General features: G+C 54.2%; 1 protein-coding gene across 1 annotated transcript; it reads right to left on the reverse strand.

Moving 5' to 3' along the window:
* Positions 1-224: 224 nt before the first annotated feature.
* On the reverse strand, positions 225-21,180 carry LOC133349140 (ras-related protein Rab-10). The gene is made up of 6 exons (XM_061562378.1): positions 20,302-21,180; positions 17,218-17,278; positions 10,240-10,378; positions 7,416-7,505; positions 6,847-6,948; positions 225-2,992 (listed from the first exon to the last, which is right to left on the reverse strand). The coding sequence occupies exons 1-6, from the start codon at positions 20,426-20,428 to the stop codon at positions 2,903-2,905; spliced, it is 609 nt and encodes a 202-aa protein (XP_061418362.1). The 5' UTR covers positions 20,429-21,180; the 3' UTR covers positions 225-2,902.

The following is a 21,180-nucleotide window of genomic DNA, read 5'->3' on the forward strand; positions in this document are numbered from 1 at the left end:
TGTGACGGCCCGGGTGTGTCGCTACAAGAGAGAAGCCGATTGCCGTTCGGGCGTCTTCATCGGAGCCAAAACGGTGCGTGGTGTTGATACCTATCTCACGCAGCCAACTTCAACCCTCAGCCGGCACGCAGCGCACTGCGCCCACCACACGAGGGGGCTCGTCAGCCAAACAGGGGAGGGCCAAGGGGGGGGGCGGGTGTGGGGGCGGACACGCAAAACGGAAGTCGTAGAGCCATTCATTTATTCCACGTTATACCAGAGCGTAGTTTTCATACGGCGCGCGCGCGCACACACACACCCAGTAGTAGACTATGCGTCTGTCCGGCCACGAGGCCAACATTATCGTTTCGTTTTGCTTTACAAAGTGGGATTTCCTCTCCATCTCACACGCACACACAACTGGTTACCTTAAAATGGGATGGGCGTACAGGCAGGGGAGGTGGTGGTGGTCGCTGTTGGGCGAGGATGGGGGTGGTGCAGGGGAGCGAGGTGGTGGTGGTGGGGGGACCCGGATTGGTCGTGGTACCCGCCCCCCCACACCGAGACGCGACTTTCCACACCACCCCGCCGGCATCTCGCGCACGCGCCGGCCGCTCTCGCGAGGGCACAGGCGACCGAGCGCGCACTCGGGGCTACCTCGACACGGCCCCGTCACAGCGACATCGTCACGCTCCCACACACACCCACCTCTTCACCGCCCCCCCCTCCTCCTCGTCCGAACAAGCAAAGCATTGCCAGTGCTTGGCAGCGGTGCTGCGAAGGAGGCACGCACGGCCAGGGCTTAATCGCTCTCGACATGGAATTGGTGGCACGTGGCTCGAGTGCCGGGCAGGGAGTTATTTTGGCCGCGGCACGAAACTTGCGGAGCCGACACATCCGCAGCAAGAGTCTACCGTGGACGTGGTGTGCCGGGAGCGGAAAATATATCCCGGCTCGCTGGCGATACCGGTGCAGCTGGCGCGCGAGTTCGGACGGGACCCGCGCGGCCATTGCGAGCGTAACGCTCCCTCTGGATGTGGTGTGCCGGGGGCGTCAATATTTAATCAGAAGGCGCGGCTGCAATTAAGCCCTGGACATGGACGTACGCGGAACACACACACACACAAATGTACGCACGCGGGAACACGCACAGTTTAGAGTTTGCCGTTCTTCCCCCACACCTTCGATTAGCACGGTTGGCCAAGTACAGTGCGAAAGAAGTTCAACATACAGACATGCACACGGGAACATACCCACGGATGCGCGCACGCACGCGGGAACACGCGCGACCACCGGCAGTTGAAGGTTGTGGCAGGGGACCGACGAGCAAACTCCCTCCTCCACCTCGGGCAAGAATGACGAGGCCGAGAAACGGACTCCGCCGGCAAGGCCTCCCCCACCACCACGTGCAGCAGGGGTCGCCGCTGCGTGGAGACGGGACGCCACCGAGACGCCGCTACCCTCCTGCGCGGCAATCGCCGGCCAACAAAAACAACAACACAACGGGCCTGGAACGATTTCACATATCCCCCTGCGAACTGTCACGATTCGCGGAAGGGGAAGTGGGGGGCGGGCGATGGGAGTCGCGGCGACTATTCGATTTTAAGGGTCAACCAATCGCGTTGAGTCGTCAAGTTCGGCGTCGTACTGCGTCCGGCGCCCACGAGCGAGCGCCCCCCCCACCCCCCCGCAACGTCGCCAACGATCGCGGCGCCTTCACGCCGCCCCATTTGAAATCGCCGAATCGAAGCGGCGCTTACAGGCCCCGGTGTACAATCGGGGGGGGGGGGGGGTGGTTCTCTTCTGTTTGTTTAAATTGTATTCATCCCTGGGGACCGCGTTAGAAATCCACTCGTCGCTCCCTGCACGAGGTAGGGTGGGGGGAGGCGGCTGGCTGTGGGGGAGGGGGGGGGGGGTCTGGGTGCAGCCAGGGCTTAATTTCTCACCGAATACCTGACGAGTCACTGCTAGAATGGAGCCGTAGCCACAGCGAGAGGGTACACCCTCTCTGGACGTGGTGTGCCGGGCACGGAAATACTTTCTAGGTCGCCGCTCGACTGGATTAAATGGCACGTGACTCTGAGCCGCAGCCGTAGCCAGGCGCGGTGGTGCTCTGGACTCGGTGTGCCGGAGACTGAACCGGCTGAAACTAAGCCCTGCGCGCAACGGAAACGCGTGCCGCGGCAAAAATGCTGGACTCGTATTTTACTTCGATCGGCTTTTCGGCAAGAACGCCGCTCACCACGCACCCTCCCCCCCCCACCACGAACCCACGGATGCGATCGTACGGAGTCAACATCGACCCGTGGCGACACTTGGGGGACTCATGCTGCTGCTTCCAGTGCCCAAAAGCCGACACAGACCTCGCTGGATTGGATTCACGGGTGGGGGGGAGGGGGGGACACACTGTGGGTTGCTGCTGCGCGGTGGTCCGCTCCGGTGTGCCGCCGAGCCAGGCCGGATTTTGCCCGAGGGCCTAGGCGCACAATGCATAACTCCGTCTGGCGCTCCGATCGACCGCATGCTTTAAGGTCACTCGTCAACAATCATCATCATCATTATTATTGTCGTCGCTATGCACATCGAGTACTGTGACGAGTAATGATAAACAGGAATAAAAATATTGACAATGAAATAATAATAATAACGGTGGCGACGCCGTAACCGATGGTATTACCGGAGCCTTTTCCTTCCGTTCACACATCGCGGACACGTCCCACGCGCGGTTTAAGTACAAATCAACGGTAGGAGAGGGCGGATGTGCGAGTAGCAGACACCGATGGGTAGCTTGAGAGGGAGGGGAAGGCGGGGGTCGTCGGCGGCCGGGTTCAGGGGTCACAGGGCAGGGGTTCGGGAGGGTTGCAGGGGGAGGAGGGAAGGAGTCGCAGTGGGAGGGGAGGGGGGGCAGCAGCGATGGCCCCGCTCAGGCGCAGCACTTGCTCTTGATGCCCATCACGCCGCTCGAGCTGGTCGTGTCTACAACGTCCTTCCTCTCCGGCTCCTTCACTGGCGTCTGTGAGCGGGACACGGCGAGACAGAGACAGTGAGTGAGTGACACAGAGACAGTGAACAGTGAGTGAGTGACAAAGAGACAGTGAGACAGTGAGCGGTGAGTGACACAGCGAGCGGTGAGCGAGACAGCGAGTGGTGAGTGAGACAGTGAGCGGTGAGTGACACAGCGAGCAGTGAGTGAGACAGCGAGCGGTGAGTGACACAGTGAGTGGTGAGTGAGACAGCGAGCGGTGAGTGAGACAGCGAGCGGTGAGTGAGACAGCGAGCGGTGAGTGAGACAGTGAGTGGTGAGTGAGACAGTGAGCGGTGAGTGAGACAGCGAGCGGTGAGTGACACAGTGAGTGGTGAGTGAGACAGCGAGCGGTGAGTGAGACAGCGAGCGGTGAGTGAGACAGCGAGCGGTGAGTGACACAGTGAGTGGTGAGTGAGACAGTGAGCGGTGAGTGACACAGCGAGCGGTGAGTGAGACAGCGAGCGGTGAGTGACACAGTGAGTGGTGAGTGAGACAGTGAGCGGTGAGTGACACAGCGAGCGGTGAGTGACACAGTGAGTGGTGAGTGAGACAGTGAGTGGTGAGTGAGACAGCGAGTGGTGAGTGAGACAGTGAGTGGTGAGTGAGACAGCGAGTGGTGAGTGAGACAGTGAGTGGTGAGTGAGACAGCGAGTGGTGAGTGAGACAGTGAGCGGTGAGTGACACAGTGAGTGGTGAGTGAGACAGTGAGTGGTGAGTGAGACAGTGAGTGGTGAGTGAGACAGTGAGTGGTGAGTGAGACAGTGAGTGGTGAGTGAGACAGTGAGTGGTGAGTGAGACAGTGAGTGGTGAGTGAGACAGCGAGTGGTGAGTGAGACAGTGAGTGGTGAGTGAGACAGCGAGTGGTGAGTGAGACAGTGAGTGGTGAGTGAGACAGTGAGTGGTGAGTGAGACAGCGAGTGGTGAGTGAGACAGTGAGTGGTGAGTGAGACAGTGAGTGAGACAGTGAGTGGTGAGTGAGACAGCGAGTGGTGAGTGAGACAGTGAGTGGTGAGTGAGACAGTGAGTGGTGAGTGAGACAGCGAGTGGTGAGTGAGACGGAGTGGTGAGTGAGACAGTGAGTGGTGAGACAGTGAGTGGTGAGTGAGACAGTGAGTGGTGAGTGAGACAGTGAGTGGTGAGTGAGACAGTGAGTGGTGAGTGAGACAGTGAGTGGTGAGTGAGACAGTGAGTGGTGAGTGAGACAGTGAGTGGTGAGTGAGACAGTGAGTGGTGAGTGAGACAGTGAGTGGTGAGTGAGACAGTGAGTGGTGAGTGAGACAGTGAGTGGTGAGTGAGACAGTGAGTGGTGAGTGAGACAGTGAGTGGTGAGTGAGACAGTGAGTGGTGAGTGAGACAGTGAGTGGTGAGTGAGACAGTGAGTGGTGAGTGAGACAGTGAGTGGTGAGTGAGACAGCGAGTGGTGAGTGAGACAGCGAGTGGTGAGTGAGACAGTGAGTGGTGAGTGAGACAGTGAGTGGTGAGTGAGACAGTGAGTGGTGAGTGAGACAGTGAGTGGTGAGTGAGACAGTGAGTGGTGAGTGAGACAGTGAGTGGTGAGTGAAGTGAGTGGTGAGTGAGACAGCGAGTGGTGAGTGAGACAGTGAGTGGTGAGTGAGACAGTGAGTGGTGAGTGAGACGGTGAGTGGTGAGTGAGACAGCGAGTGGTGAGTGAGACAGTGAGTGGTGAGTGAGACAGTGAGTGGTGAGTGAGACAGTGAGTGAGACAGTGAGTGGTGAGTGAGACAGCGAGTGGTGAGTGAGACAGTGAGTGGTGAGTGAGACAGCGAGTGGTGAGTGAGACAGTGAGTGGTGAGTGAGACAGTGAGCGGTGAGTGAGACAGCGAGTGGTGAGTGAGACAGTGAGTGGTGAGTGAGACAGTGAGCGGTGAGTGAGACAGTGAGCGGTGAGTGAGACAGTGAGTGGTGAGTGAGACAGCGAGTGGTGAGTGAGACAGTGAGTGGTGAGTGAGACAGTGAGTGGTGAGTGAGACAGTGAGTGGTGAGTGAGACAGTGAGTGGTGAGTGAGACAGTGAGTGGTGAGTGAGACAGCGAGTGGTGAGTGAGACAGCGAGTGGTGAGTGAGACAGCGAGTGGTGAGTGAGACAGTGAGTGGTGAGTGAGACAGTGAGTGGTGAGTGAGACAGCGAGTGGTGAGTGAGACAGTGAGTGGTGAGTGAGACAGCGAGTGGTGAGTGAGACAGCGAGTGGTGAGTGAGACAGTGAGTGGTGAGTGAGACAGTGAGCGGTGAGTGAGACAGTGAGCGGTGAGTGAGACAGCGAGTGGTGAGTGAGACAGCGAGTGGTGAGTGAGACAGTGAGTGGTGAGTGAGACAGTGAGTGGTGAGTGAGACAGTGAGTGGTGAGTGAGACAGTGAGTGGTGAGTGAGACAGCGAGTGGTGAGTGAGACAGTGAGTGGTGAGTGAGACAGCGAGTGGTGAGTGAGACAGTGAGTGGTGAGTGAGACAGCGAGTGGTGAGTGAGACAGCGAGTGGTGAGTGAGACAGCGAGTGGTGAGTGAGACAGTGAGTGGTGAGTGAGACAGTGAGTGGTGAGTGAGACAGTGAGTGGTGAGTGAGACAGCGAGTGGTGAGTGAGACAGTGAGCGGTGAGTGAGACAGTGAGTGGTGAGTGAGACAGTGAGCGGTGAGTGAGACAGTGAGTGAGACAGTGAGTGGTGAGTGAGACAGCGAGCGGTGAGTGACACAGTGAGTGGTGAGTGAGACAGCGAGTGGTGAGTGAGACAGTGAGTGGTGAGTGAGACAGCGAGTGGTGAGTGAGACAGCGAGTGGTGAGTGAGACAGTGAGTGGTGAGTGAGACAGTGAGTGGTGAGTGAGACAGTGAGTGGTGAGTGAGACAGTGAGTGGTGAGTGAGACAGCGAGTGGTGAGTGAGACAGTGAGTGGTGAGTGAGACAGTGAGCGGTGAGTGACACAGCGAGTGGTGAGTGAGACAGTGAGTGGTGAGTGAGACAGCGAGTGGTGAGTGAGACAGTGAGCGGTGAGTGAGACAGTGAGTGGTGAGTGAGACAGTGAGTGGTGAGTGAGACAGCGAGTGGTGAGTGAGACAGTGAGTGGTGAGTGAGACAGCGAGCGGTGAGTGAGACAGTGAGTGGTGAGTGAGACAGTGAGTGGTGAGTGAGACAGCGAGTGGTGAGTGAGACAGTGAGTGGTGAGTGAGACAGTGAGTGGTGAGTGACACAGTGAGTGGTGAGTGAGACAGTGAGTGGTGAGTGAGACAGCGAGTGGTGAGTGAGACAGTGAGTGGTGAGTGAGACAGCGAGTGGTGAGTGAGACAGTGAGTGGTGAGTGAGACAGTGAGCGGTGAGTGAGACAGTGAGTGGTGAGTGAGACAGTGAGTGGTGAGTGAGACAGTGAGTGGTGAGTGAGACAGCGAGTGGTGAGTGAGACAGCGAGTGGTGAGTGAGACAGTGAGTGGTGAGTGAGACAGTGAGTGGTGAGTGAGACAGCGAGTGGTGAGTGAGACAGTGAGTGGTGAGTGAGACAGCGAGTGGTGAGTGAGACAGTGAGTGGTGAGTGAGACAGCGAGTGGTGAGTGAGACAGCGAGTGGTGAGTGAGACAGTGAGTGGTGAGTGAGACAGTGAGTGGTGAGTGAGACAGCGAGTGGTGAGTGAGACAGTGAGTGGTGAGTGAGACAGCGAGTGGTGAGTGAGACAGTGAGTGGTGAGTGAGACAGTGAGTGGTGAGTGAGACAGTGAGCGGTGAGTGACACAGTGAGTGAGACAGTGAGCGGTGAGTGACAGTGAGATAGTGAGACAGTGAGTGAGACAGCGAGTGAGACAGTGAGTGAGACAGTGAGCATGCGAGTCCAGCGACCGTCACCTTTTTGAGGATGTCCTCGGCGAGTGTGAAGAAGGCCTTCTCGATGTTGATGTTGGACTTTGCGCTCGTCTCAAAAAATCTGATGTTGTGCTCCCTCGAGATCTGCGAATGGAACACGCGAGCGGGTGGGCGATGAAGGGTGCGATCGGGGGGGGGGGGGGAAATGGCGATGGGCTTACTCGTCGCGAGCTGTCGGACCGCCTGTGGTTGCAGGCGTCGCCGTGAACCCTTTACGCACAACGCATTGGTAGCATCGTCGTCGTCAACCGTGGCCTATCAACCGCTGGATCAAGGCCTTCAAAAGCCGTCGCCATCCCTCGGTCACACGACAATCCATCTGACGCCGGCACACCCACTTGATGCACCGTTCCATGTGTGCGACTAGGAACCTCTCTCTGGGGCGTTCCGTCAATGAGATGTGACCGTCGTTAGCGGCTGACAAACATTGACGTTATGAATATATATATTTCTCTAAATCCAGTCATTTACAGAATTATCACTTTCCATAACCCGTGTGGTTGTTGCGGTTGTTGTTGTAGTTCAAGTTGTGGGAGTGAAGAGGCTTGTACCTGCTCGCCCTTCTCCTTGGGCACCACGCGCTTGTCCTCCATGTCGCACTTGTTCCCCAGCAGCATCCGCTCCACGTCCTCGCTCGCGTGCTGCTCACATGGGGGTGGAGGAGGGAGGTCAACCAGCCTCATCGGCAACAACTCTCCCCCCAAGACATCTCCTTGCCCAATGACTCGCACTCCCTACATCTTGCTGCCTAACGACTCGCACACTCTACATCTCTCTATGGACTCATTTATCCGGCCACGTGGTTCACCTGTAATACGAGTGACTCGCAATCGGAAAGGTGCGAGTTCAAATCCTTGTTCAGGGTGGTGGGAGGGGATTAACTCAGCCCATCATCCCTCCCTCAGAGGTGAATAAAATAGGTATCCAATTTGTGGGGAAGTCAAGAGTCGTATGGGTAGACTCGCTCCCCGCCGCTATATCAACGTGGCATGGCATGTCCACACCACTGACTGGCGGCCGCACACAGGAGATGTGCACCAGAAGGAACTCGCCCGTGGCTTGTGTTATCACCAGGGTGTCCGCGGGGCTCGCACCGCCAACAGCGCTGCCGCAGGGGCTGTGTTAGCGCGACCGACCGTCTTTATCGTAAAACGAGGCGAGAGAAGCCAAAGTAACAACAAAAAAACTAAGCTTCTGTTGCAAGGAAAGAAAATTACATGTTAACTGCACAAACAGGTTCCTCATTGCAAGAGAAAACAAAACTAAAATCGCAACAACAAAAAACCCCAGGCACTCAAACCAGACGCAGGGGCGAAACCAGAGCGTGCAACAACATAACATCGTGGAACGTAGCGAGGATTTGATTTCTCAGACCGTCACATTTTAACCGCAAGGACATCATGCTGTGATTCATATTTGTCATTGGGTTCACCACACGGTAGTAGCAGCAGCAGTGGTAGTAGTTTTATCCCAATGTTCTGGTCACTAACGCTGCACCACACATTCACGCCGATTCTATTTCGACGTGCCAATGTCTCGATTAGATTCTGACCGACAGAGTTGCTACTTCTCCTCCGCCTCAGCCACCCCTGGGGGCTTTTTCATGACCGGGGCATGACACGAAACAGCCTTGCACTGATCGTCCCACGCCAGAAAAGCACGCAGCCTTAGAGAGCAGTGGGGAAACCCCCGTCAGCCGTCCTCCTCGGGCCTCGACTCGAGAGAGAGCCCGGTGAGAAACCCAGCGTGGTGTTGCAAGATGAAGAGGGGAGGGCGGCGGAGTGCCATCAGACGAGACGTGGGGAAACTCGAGCCGAGGATCGGACCTTAGCGAGGCTGCACACATCATCACGATCCATGGGCTGATGGCCCGTAGGTGTCCACTGCACATGTTGCCATGTTTCCACTTTCCTCTCTTGTGCCAATATGCTCACGCATGCTCAAATAGTGCACATCTTACACACAGTTAAGGGAAGGCGTATATGCATGCATACACGTCTTCCATTAATTGTGCTCCTTCGCTGGATGTGGCCGAATTCCAGCTCTGAGAAGTTTGACTGTCACGTGATCAGCATCACCCTGCGGCAGGGTGGGTGGGACAGTGCTGCCCTCTACTGTGTGCCCCGGAGGTCACTTGACAAAGCCCTTTCAGAGACAGCTCTGCCATGTGCGCTTCTGTGGGCCATGCTCGATGAACAAGTCCTCCGACCCGCGTTGTGACGCCGATGATGGCACAATTGGGATGAGAACAGGGGTAAGGGTGCAGCCCTGCAATTGCTTGCTCAGGCCACTGCTGGCAGAAGGGCCTCGCTTAGAGGCATCTATAGAGGATATTTTGGCCTCATCTTCCACACCGGCCAGACCCTTTTTCAAGAGGCGGGAGTATCCACCCACACACGAACCTCACCGCAAGCCAGTTCAAAAGCCAAAGTTGGATTCCCGTAAATGTCCGGTAGGTGCGTGCTCATAGCTGCTAAAAATAGGGGACACCACCCCCACCCACCCACCCACCCCTCTCTACCCTCTCCACTTGACAAACGGTGGCGACAGGGCTGTCCGTCTCAGCACATTCACCGGCGCCGAGGGGACAAAGGCAGCCGGGCGAGATTACGGGAGAGGCGGCTCGGGGTTTGGGGACGGCCAACGTCACTCACCGGGCGTTCCAGCCAAACCCCAAAATAGTCCGCGGACGCCCAGTCGCTACGCTAGCCGCCGCTGCCAGGAGACCGCACAAAGTACAGTACAACGATTGACCTGGCTGTGGTGCCCTCTTGCTGCCCGACACACAGGGCACACCCCCCCCCCCCATGCCCGCAGCAGCCTACAACATCCTGCTTCTTACACACGGGGGGTGGGGGGCCCATGAGAGCGCGAGCCAGGCGTGACCCCCGCTTGGCTTTCCGATCCGGTGAGAGATCGTGGCACGTTGCGGGCGATTTGGCCGCAGGGAGACACCCGGACACAGTACAACGTTGCGCATATTCGACAACGCTGGGGATTACTGGGGTATGGGCGGCGTGAATATGTGGGATCAGCGAACGCCTACATAAGAGGTTAGTTCCGGAACACGCGTGTACGTTACCGGACCAAAATCAAGCGGGAAAATACTTCGCCGAGCTTGGGACGAAGCTTTGCGGGAGACCCACACGAGGTTAAGAATAACGCTGCGGCTGCGTGCGTGAAGAGCGCACATTTGCGAACGCCCACAAAGGACAACAGCTGCGCCGAGCCCATACACGCCGCGCTCGTGCGTTGGTGGCAGGCAACCGGCCCGGGCAGGACAGGCGACAGTTGGACGCCCGGGAGGCCGCACGGCGTCGCGTCGCCAAGTTTCGGACCGCGTCGGTGACCGACAGCCGCGGCGGGGCTACTCGCCTCGTCAATGTTGCGCAGCCACTTGCTGATGTTCTCGAAGCTCTTGGCGTTGGTGATGTCGTACACCAGCATGATGCCCATGGCGCCGCGGTAGTACGAGGTGGTGATGGTGTGGAAGCGCTCCTGCCCGGCCGTGTCCCTGCGTACAGACAAACAAGACAAAGACGCCCCCGCCCGCCGTATAGCCTTTAACGGACCGTTGGGGCAAGTGCTGCAGCACCTCCGAAGGCCGTCAGGGAGCACGAGAGAGTGGGTAGGTCGGTGGCCAGCACCACGACGGCGCTTCAATGATAATGTATTACTTCAGATAGCTTGGCATTGAACGATGACCCATTTACAAACAATGAGGGATTATGCGCATTTAAATATTGGGCAGTTTACCAGCATTGGTTTAAGTAAGCATGACTCAATCTCTCTTTAGACTGGAGGAATCCGATGAGCTATGAAGCTCTATTTCACAGATGAGACGCTGAATCTCAAAACGTGCCCAAAGTTGTTGCTTGCGTTGAACCAATGCTACTGAAAAGATGCATTCTCAGATGGGATGAGCCACCGATGTGCAAAACACATCGGAGATTTTATGCTGAAACACGAATATGGGAAGCGGGCGTTACATCCGCTTGCTCGTCCTAAAAGTAACAAACAGAAGGTAACGGGGGAGGCCTTTGCCCAGCAGTGGGAAGTTAAAGACTGGCAGCAAGATCAGCGCAAAATCAGAGATATGACAAACTGCCGTGACATTGGGGGTTGTCAGTCCTCGAAGGAATTGATGGCGGGATGTCGTTCCTTAAACACGTGGCGGTGTTCACAATACAACTCGGGAACATTTTCCGCACAACGCAGAAGGCACGCCGTTATAACGCAGAAGGCGCGCCATTATAACGCTGAATGCAGGCCGTGATAACGCTGAACGCAGGCCGTGATAACGCTGAACGCAGCCCGTTAAAACGCTGAACGCAGCCCGTTAAAACGCTGAACGCAGCCCGTTAAAACGTGTTTTCTGAGCGGTCGACGACGAACTACTTTCTTGGTCTGGGCGGCTCAGAGGTGTGATACAGTACGCGGAGTGATACAGTACGCGGAGTGATACAGTACGCGGAGTGATACAGTACGCGGAGTGATACAGTACCGTGGCATACCCTCATCTGCGGCCCGATTTTACAGTGCACACATGATCTAGTACAGTAACTCATCGCTTAACGCGGTCCATTGCAGGAAGGCACCACCTACTACTATTACTTTGACTCGCGCGTCAAACGAGAGATGACTCCTGTCCTCCGTTCCCAAGTAGCTGGACAGTCACACAGGGTCAGGGTGGCTACTCCACACTCCGCTCCTGCAGCGGAGATGACGAGCCCGTCGGGACGAGTCCACCGGGACGAGCCCGTCAGGACGATTCTTCGTGGACAGTTGTGGTCGACCGCTCTTTTGTCCGTTCGATGACTCGGGCCCCTTTAAATCTGGCAGCCGCCTGACATCCTGCCTCCCAAAGGCGGGAAAACCTCCTACAAGCCACACCCGGCCTGACGGGGCTGATGACGCCGCCGATGACGCCACCGAGCCCTGACCATCACCTCCCGTCCAGCGGCACGGGGCTGCAGTGCACTGCACCAACCGCTACGACGCTCGCACACAAGCAACAAGGTTCCACGTGTAGCCGTATAGACTGCTGGGGGCAGGTGCTGTTAGCGAGCACCTATTGAGGCAGGCACGTCACACGAGGTCGTTGTGGCAAGTACCACGCCTAGCCACCTTAAGCTCTCTCGTGCGGTGTTCCCACACCAAATTATTTACACATTTTTTAACTCTGCGTCAACCTAGCAGAGGGTCCTGAACACATCGATACGTCACTCGCGACCAAAATCACAGAGGGATTCGAACCCAGATCACTGGGTTTGTACTGCGGTGAGTACACAAAGACAAAGATCCCCCATATAGCCTCAAACAGACTGTTTGGGCGAGTGCTGTTAGCGAGCACCTATGATGACTGGCACGGCAAGGGGTGGTTGGCCAACATTTCGCCTGGCCACCTTTGTTTTCCCAGTGGCTACACAACACACCAGGTACTCAATTGAGGCCGAGTCAACCTAGGGGAGGCCCACAACCGATTCAGATAATCGTCACTGGTATTGGCCGTGAGCAGGAATCGAACTCGGGTTGCCAGGCACACCACTACACGAGAGACAACCACGCAGGCACGCAGATGGAAATATGCACGGACACGGCTCAACAGCCGCGTACAAGACCCTTTTTTTTCTCTTCCTGTAAACCCGTTGAGTCGCTAGCGCCCCAATCTCGCATGTTGCAATAAATTCAATGGAACGCTGCCCCGGGGCGGGTTCAGTACTCCACCACTGGCAGGAGGGAGGGGGGCGGGAGGTTGGGGGAGGGGCGGTGGGATTCCAATGCGGACCTCAGCCAACCAAATAATGCACACGTAGGGCCCACTCTTGTAATGATCGGCAGGCCCCTGAACGTGAATACAGCAGCTCAGGATCAGCAGCCAAGTGTGTATCGATTAGCTCCTGTTTAATGTGGTCAAATGGTTTCTGGAAAATAAAAATAATAATAAACAGAGCCTCTTCATTTATCCGGGAAAGTCTCGTTGAGTCTCAAGGCTCCTTTACAGGAGGGTCCTACAATGCTTGGCCAATGCGATTCGTGAGTGTTGCGTTCAACACTTGAATACGTCCTGTTGAAAACATCATTCTGATCCGTCATTTCAAGAATAAAATTCGCTTCCACAGCCCCCTTATTAAAAACCTCACGAGAAAGGGACACACATATGTAGAAAACTTATTTCGCACCGTACATAGCCATCCATGCTAATCGGAGGTGCGGGGAAGGACAACAAACTATGTATGTAGAACAAACTATGTCTGCATTGCACGTGACAAAGAAAAACGAGTCTTCGGATTTCCTGGACTTGTATACCACGATGAAAATGTGGAAATTCCACTGCTGGCTTAAGGCCAGCGATGGAAAGGAACGCCACGATAATTACACTCTCACACCGCACTAACGTTCTCAAGTGCGCGACTGAAAATCCGACGCTCGCTCATACGCCAGATTTCCATTCCTAAAAATCGAACCACGTTCAAAGAAATCCACCCAACTCCCTCGCGCGAGTTGGGATTACACCGTCAACGTCGGCCGGGCCGATATCAAACGCCGCCAGCAGCAGCCGGCAACACTATAGCACTCAATTCAGTTCCTGAAAATGCTCGCGGCACCTAGAACGAAACGTTGGACAGAGGGCAGTTGTTTACGCAGATGCTCCACCGTTCGAAGTAGATGGACACTTTTGCACGGTCGCTGGAGGGTGGAGTTGTCTCCATTTGTGCACGAGTTGTGAGCAAAGACGCGCGGTGGTCTGCGGGTGTGCGAGTGAGTGACTGTGTGAGCGAGTGGGTGTGTGTGTACTTCACGTGGCCTTAAGGTGCACATGACCTGGCACAAGAGTCGTGGTGACGTCACCGCCACTTAGTGGCGAATGGCGGTTGTTGTAAGCGGTGTTGCGTAGCGTTTAGCGTACCTTGCTACAAATCCGACAACCCAAGTTCGATTCTCTCTCATGGCCAACACCAGAAATGATTATCTGAACCGGCCCTGGGCCTCCTCTAGGTCAACTCAGCCTCATTAGAACCTGGTACAGTGTGTCAACATCGCCACTGAGGAGACCAACGTGACCGGGTGAGGTTCCGGCCACCCACCGAATCGGCCTTCATAGGCGCTACTCATTCACAGCACTTGCCTCAACAGTCTGTTAAAGCTATATGGGGATATTTGTCTCGTGGGTGTACACGTGTGAGGGAGTCCATGTGTGACTACGTGTGTTCATTGAGCGAGTGTGTCCGTGTGCGAGTGTGTGAATGAATGGTTGTAAATGGGCGAGTGAGTGACAAGTTGAGGCACCATCAGTCATATTTTAAGAAAACGATTCACTGGAAAACTCTGCCGTAGAGAGTTAACCGTCCTGCTGCACCCTAACGGCCTTCACTTGCGGTTGGGACAGGGCTCTTAGCCCACGTAGCGTCGTCACCTCCACAGGTAACATTTAAACAACGCCCACACAGTGCGGAGCCAAGCGCTTGCGGGAATCTCCGTGTCAGTCAGGCTGACACAAGCAAGACAAGCCCTGGGGCGCAGGTGAGCTCACCCAACGGAAAGGAGACACACACCCACACACACACATACACGCATGCACAGAAAGATCCCTTGTATGTTGCCTATTACAGACTGTTGGGGGCAGTTTTGTTATAGCCAGCATATATTAAGAGCAGCACGGACATTGGTGGGGTGGCAAAACCACCACCGGCGACCTTTGTCTTCCCAATGCTGATGTTTGCATGTCGCACCAGGTACTCATTTCAGAGTGAGTCGACCTTGGGAAGGCCTGGAACCGGTTCAGATAATCGTCACCCATGTTGGCCGCGAGCGAGAATTAATCTCGGGTCACAGGGTTTGAAGCGCAGTGTGCCAACCATTGCACCGCCGCTCCACACACACACACACGTGCACACATGCGACCGCAAGCACGCATAGTCTGCTTTGCGACATGCTCTAAACATGTCCCAACGACGCATCCTTGCGATGTGCCACTGCTGCGTGACAGCACTGAGGCTACAATAATTCCTCATTATCATAGCCATCAGCCACTTTTAATCCACTGCTAAAGGCCTCCCCACCCTCCCCCAAAGTCGTCAGCATCCCTCATGACTCTGCGACGTAATAAGGATTGCGAGATGGCGATAGCGTCAATTATTATTGCCTGCTATTTAGCCAGGAAAGGCTTGACGAGTGCTTGTGTAAGAAGCGTGCTGCCACACTGGAATGACCCCACGCCATGTTAACGAGCGTCTGACTGCGCGTGGTAGGAAACTGGAGAAATTGCCACTGGCGTTAAACCGTGGCCGGGAATTGAACTCGGGCAGCCGGGTTCACTGGGGAATGCGTGAACTACTCCTCCGTCTGCTACACCCAAGTATGTGTGCATATATTTAAAATATATAAACATTATTTTAAATCCACACTACAAGGAACATGACAACATTTCACAATTGGTCAGTGCTGCTTTAAGTTGACAGGATGTGGCCAGGTGGCTCTGCGGCTCGCAATCGCAAGGACATTAGTTCAATTCCCAGCCAGGGACCAACCCAAGACCATCATCATATCACCATCGTTACCATCGCTGTGGAGTCAATAAATACTGCTTATATATAGTATTTTTTCCTCTCATATAAGGCTTGTTCCCAGCATATGAATGTGGAATCTTTACCAATACCTCATCTGCTGCTCCCATAGTCTGGAACTCCCCCTTACCTAAGCCAAGTGCTGTTGACTCCCTGCCTCAAGTAAATGCGCAAGACCTTTCTCACCGCCTCTGCCGAAGACCGCCTGCCTCTATCTATCGGTAAAATAAAACATCTACGTTTCTGTACAGCGTCTTGACATTCCATCGCATTTAGGCGGTATGTAAATTTACATTGCGTTCGACTGTGCCGGGTTTCCAATTGAACTGTATAATCAAACATGCCCCCTTTTAAATGGAATGAAAGTTGTTTGGAAAATCAATAGGACGGCTACAAATGTACATGTGCTTGCAAGAATCTCTCCCTGCTCGGGGACAGGACGCAGATGAACACATCATTTAGGTTTGGTTGAATAAATGTGTTTTGGATGCAGTTAACAGGGTTTTCAGTCCAAGCATGGCTAATATTAAGAACAAAATATACAATCAAAGCATGAACTGCAATACAGGACTCGGGCAGTGACGGTTCAAGAGAAACTATAACAATTTAGAAATCTCTTAATTAACCCAAATTATTTGAAGAAAAAAAAGCAACAGAGCAATTTTTATTCGAATAGGTTTAGTTCTGGGGCAAAAAGGTGCAGTGGTACGCACAACACGCCCCAAAGCTGGCGTGCAAAGTTAAACTCCAGCCACAGCTAATATCAGCACCAAACCGCATTGACCAGAACAGAAAATTTCAGTCTCAGCACCAACAAAGCGCGAGGAGGCCTTCATCCAGCAGCTGGTTAACAAAGGAGTGACACCGTTTCTTGTTGTTGTTAGCTGGTAACTTCCCACTGCAGGGTAAAGGCATCCCCCCCCCCGTTTCTTCTATTCCTGCCTTTTGTGAGGTGTTCATGTCCAGCAACAGCCTCCGAACTCATGATTTCACGACAATTACTTATTTCCATTCTAAATTCAGCTATCGTATTCTCCTGCTTCAGCCTGGAGACTCGGTGAAGGTCGTCAACGGAAATGAACACCGAGGAAACGCACGTCAGCAGCGGGACACTTTGACGTGACTCAAGTTGACATAGAACACTATATTAAGCACAAGCTTTTTATATTATTATTTATTTTTAAAGGGAGACGCGACGCTACCTACAAACCAATGGGCCAAAGCGCTCTGGCGAAACTTGTGGAATAGTCCAGGTCTCACTGCACCAACGGCAACATGTGGAGGTTGTAATCCACGCGCATTTGCACGTTTAGAGACACGCCATTGATAGTTAAGCGGGCGGTGGTCGAGGCAAAGAGCAAAACCAAGGAAAGGCAGCCAAAGGAGAAAAACACGCCCCGAGATGACATCCACCGTGGAGATAAAGAGATCGGATCAACTCGAGTGCAGGAGCTAGATCAGTGGTGGGCATCGGGCAGGCCGCAGGCCGCATGCGTCCTATGGAACCCCTTGTGGTGGCCTGGTCTTAGTGCCTCCAGGAAGATGCGTGGCAGTTGTGATGAGTGCACAAGCAAAGATGTCAAGCCTGCGGCCCACTCAGGTGGAGGAGGGCCGCTCATGGGGCACGCGAACTCGTCTGGGTCCCCCGTCACGAATGTTTGTTGCATCGCAAGACTGTCATAGAAGGCAACGGCTTGGGGAAGCCTTAAACTAGTAGTGAACAGATCATGGCTGGTGGTTATGATGATGAAACCATCCACATCCAACTCCCTTTCAACACACTTACCATATCTGCAGCTTAATCTTCTTCCCACCCAGTTCTATTGTCTTGATCTTGAAATCAATTCCTGTGAAAAACACAAACGCGTTGCTGTTATTTACAAGCAAAATGAATAGAAATTCACGGTCGAGATTTATGGTAACATCCATGTATTCGGAAAATGCCAAAACACTTCATCATTCCTGCCAATTTTCCTGCAGTTAGCGATGGAGATATTGGTATGGCTACACCATAAATCAGACGAACATTGACGATTAAATTGTGATCTTTAAAATAAATTCTCTCTAACTTTCAACTATATTACCTTTTCAATGTGGACACGTCTTGCAAGATTTCACTTCTACCATAAATTTTTGCTGCTAGCTGTTAACCACCTTGCGTCAAAAAAGTGGACCCAGATGATTAAATATAATAAATTATTCCCAAGTCACCTGAAATTGGCCTCGATCCACGTTAGTGACAGAGCTTTATATGCCCTTCAGAGTGTTCAATGCGTTTTTTGCTCGTTTCTGAAAGCTGGAATATGCGAAAATTGAAAAAAATCGATGGCTTTAATTGTGCAGCCATTGGTGACCGGGCTGAGATCATCAATTTGCTACTTGAGACCTCGCTTTAATCATAAGTGGCCGAAACATGAACTCAAACCCAGGATCTTCGTGGTTCCAACCCAGGTGTCTCAGATTGCGTTTGATTCCTAAACCACTGCGGCTACTCAATTTAGTATTTTTAGATGCGACACATTTTGAAAGAGTTCCAAAACTTGCATGCAACTGAAACTTTAAAATCACCTCAAAGAGATACAGGATTCGGGCGTGTTTCATTTTCCTTCTCGTCTTGGACATGTCATGAACCCAGTGTCGGGGTTAATGGAAGTGCCGTGAGGCAGGGACGCATTACCCACCGTCTCACAATGAGCCATTAAGCACAGAAACCACATGCACGGATATATGCTGTGTGTATTCGTCAGCCGTTTGTCGATCCGCTGCCCCCACTCCAATCAAATCCGCTGTGGGAACGTATTCGAGTGGTTATAAACCCCACGACCGGAGTTTGATTCCTGGCCACCAAACTCCTTCACCAACCCTGCAACTCACAAGGGTGGCGAGATTATGGAGCAACAACCCCCACGACCGACGTGGCCTGGGGGAATCCATCCATCCCGCAGTGGATTTACAAAGGGCTGTAAAATGTTACGATTGTAATTTCCCCTATTTTTATGTACGCGTGTACATAGTTGCCGAATGGGTTGTTTTTTATGTAGAAGTGACCGTTTTGCAAAATGTGTTGACACGTACGCATGAGAAAAATGTGAACCAGCCCTATCCTACAATGGCCAACGCGCGTGAAGCAGAGCGGAGTATCCGCAAACACATCGGACTAGGTTCCTCTACTTCCACAGCTCATAATTCAGGGCCGTTGACCACAACATTCACTTACCAAAGCTGCCTATATTTAAGATGATAATCGACTTTCTAAGATCGTGGTAAAGCACACTGTATTTGTCAGTCTCTGGTATGTATTTGTGTGGTAATGTTTGAGAAATTACTGAAAACTAAAACCACAAATTTATTTCATCACCTTCCATGGCAAACACACGCACACACACCGCCCCCTTTCTCTTGCATCACCAGTCATTGCCCATCCACTGCTGGATGAAAGCCTCCCCAAGCATTCGCTGTCATCCAACAATCGCCACGAAGTGGCGGTGACGACAACACTCCGCTTGTGCCAGACTAGGTGCACCTTGAGGCAATGTGAACTGTCGGTTGACCGAGATGACAGACTTGTGCTCCCCACTGTCAACGTGCTGCGTTTTATCCTCCCGGTGTCCTGCTCGTTGTTGTGAGCGTCTCTCCTCCACCCTCTGTTAATGCTGGAGGGCGACTGCCACCAACTGCCCAGTAGCAGCGTCATTCCCAGAGGCCGATCTTGACACCGCTGTTACCAATCATCAGCAAGTCCCCTCCTGTACCGCATCACTCCATCTCTTCTCCAGCCCGTGCCGCGCCCGTTTAGCCCTCCTCTATCCGGCCAAACAGAAGCGACTTTCGGCATGCGGTGGCTGCGCATCTATCCATCTCAATCCTGGCCATGAGAACCAGTCTCATCGCTCCATCTCTGCGGTGGCCGTCCTTAGGCTGCCATTCCATTACCAGTCTCGTCCATCGATCTTCATCCCGTCTCGCGACGTACCCTGCCCAAGGCTCATTGACTTTTGCTAACAATCTGACAACGATTTCTCTGATGTGCTCATTCCCCGACTTCACGTCTCGGTGTGATTACAATAATAACTGCACAGACCTCTCAAATTATTCTTTGTACGACTGCAAAAACCAGCCATCGTCAATATTCGCGTTATAATAGTTCCACTAATTCAGACAATTTTAGCCCTGAACGGAGAACATAGGAGTTGCGGTAACAAACAAAAAACAGCACCGTCACGCTCACGAACTGTTAACACACAAGCACACGAGACATCAACATCATCACGAGCGCCCCCATCCCACCCGTGGCACCGTGGCAGTCCCCCCACCTCCTGGCCATGGCCGATCTAAAAAAACCACTCAACACCAGCCATTGTCTTGTGTCGCCACCTCGGCGACACTTTAACAACATCCACGTTGGATAAAACTCGGATCAAGAGCGGCGGGCAGACCGAGGGACGAGCGCCGCTCTTGATTCGCGTGTCACGCCGTTGCCATCTTGAGACGAGGAAATTCACGGAGCGGCGGCCAACGCCTACATTTGGGCCATCTCGCTCCTCAAAGCCCCACAAACTACGCCCGGCCGCGCCTCGCAGCACCGAAACGCGTTCACGGAGCCACATCGAATCGAAAAAAACCCCGCGTTCATCGGCCAAAATAGCAAACAATATCGCCATAAACCCGGCCATCGCCACCGAGGCCTACAGTCAGCCCTGCGGCCTAGGCGCTTTCCTGAGCCGCCGGCCGGGTTCGGTTGAAGTCGGCCCGGCCAAGTCGGCCACCACCACCACCACCACCTGGGTGGACCACCCCTTACCCACCCGCCCCCCCACCCCCAACCTTCCGCTGCCTGTCGGCGCCCCCTGCAGCCCGCCCGAGGCCCCACCGATGGTGGAGATGAAGGTGGTGTTGAAGGCGTCGTCCGAGAAGCGGAATAGGATGCACGTCTTGCCCACGCCCGAGTCTCCGATGAGCAGCAGCTTGAAGAGGAGGTCGTACGTCTTCTTAGCCATGGCCGCGCTCAAAATGGCTTCCCCTTGCTCGCCCTGTGTCCGTCTCTCTCCGTCCCCTCGTCTCCACTATGTCTCTCCCTGCCTCCCGATGTTGTCCCTCTGTCTGCCTGTCCCCGTGTCCTCTGTAGCTCGCCTCTCGTATGTCTCCCTGTCTTCCCTATTCGTCTACGTCTCCTTGTCTGTCTCCCTTTGCTCCTTGTCTGTGTCTCGATTGTCCACGTTTCCTCGTCTGTCTGCAACCTTGCCGGTCTTTCTACCCGTGTCCGTGCGTCTCCCTGTCGTCTCCCCAAACCCCTTGGCTGCCTTCCCTGTCTACGAGCTCGTCTCTCTCTTACCTCCCGTCTACCTTCCCTCTCTATCTTCCCCGATCCTACTCTGCCTCTTCTTCCTCCCCGTCCCTCTTCGTGTCTCTCTCCCTCTCCCGCTCTGTGTATACGTGCTGACTATGTCAGTGTCGGTAGTCCCAGCACAAAAGAGCCGCCGGCTTGACCTCACATTGCCCGGTACAGGGACGCCGGCATCGCGGCGAACGGCTTGCTGGTAGTGGTGGTCTCACGCAGAACACGTCGGCACGCTCTGCCCCCTACTTCTCGGGCCTTCCCCGCGTGTCCCTTGATCGCGTCTGAGCCGTGAGCTATCGAGGCGTTCGCCGCTATCGCTTCCCCCTTTCACCCTCGTCGCCTCGCCCCTGCAATGGCGAGAGGCAGACGGACGAGTTCGGGCCGGGCCGGAGGGCGGCGCTGCTCAAAACA

This window comes from Lethenteron reissneri, chromosome 29 (genome assembly GCF_015708825.2).
Source record: "Lethenteron reissneri isolate LAM-NWPU_2019-01 chromosome 29, ASM1570882v1, whole genome shotgun sequence".
NCBI classification, from domain to species: domain Eukaryota; kingdom Metazoa; phylum Chordata; class Hyperoartia; order Petromyzontiformes; family Petromyzontidae; genus Lethenteron; species Lethenteron reissneri.

Excerpts from the sequence above, each read along its gene's own strand:
- LOC133349140 (XM_061562378.1), bottom strand. The coding sequence starts at position 20,428 with ATGGCTAAGAAGACGTACGACCTCCTCTTCAAGCTGCTGCTCATCGGA. Across the intron at positions 7,506-10,239 it reads GGCTGCGCAACATTGACGAG|CACGCGAGCGAGGACGTGGA; the intron begins GCGAGTAGCCCC and ends CCATGTGAGCAG. Across the intron at positions 2,993-6,846 it reads CCGAGGACATCCTCAAAAAG|ACGCCAGTGAAGGAGCCGGA; the intron begins GTGACGGTCGCT and ends TCCCGCTCACAG.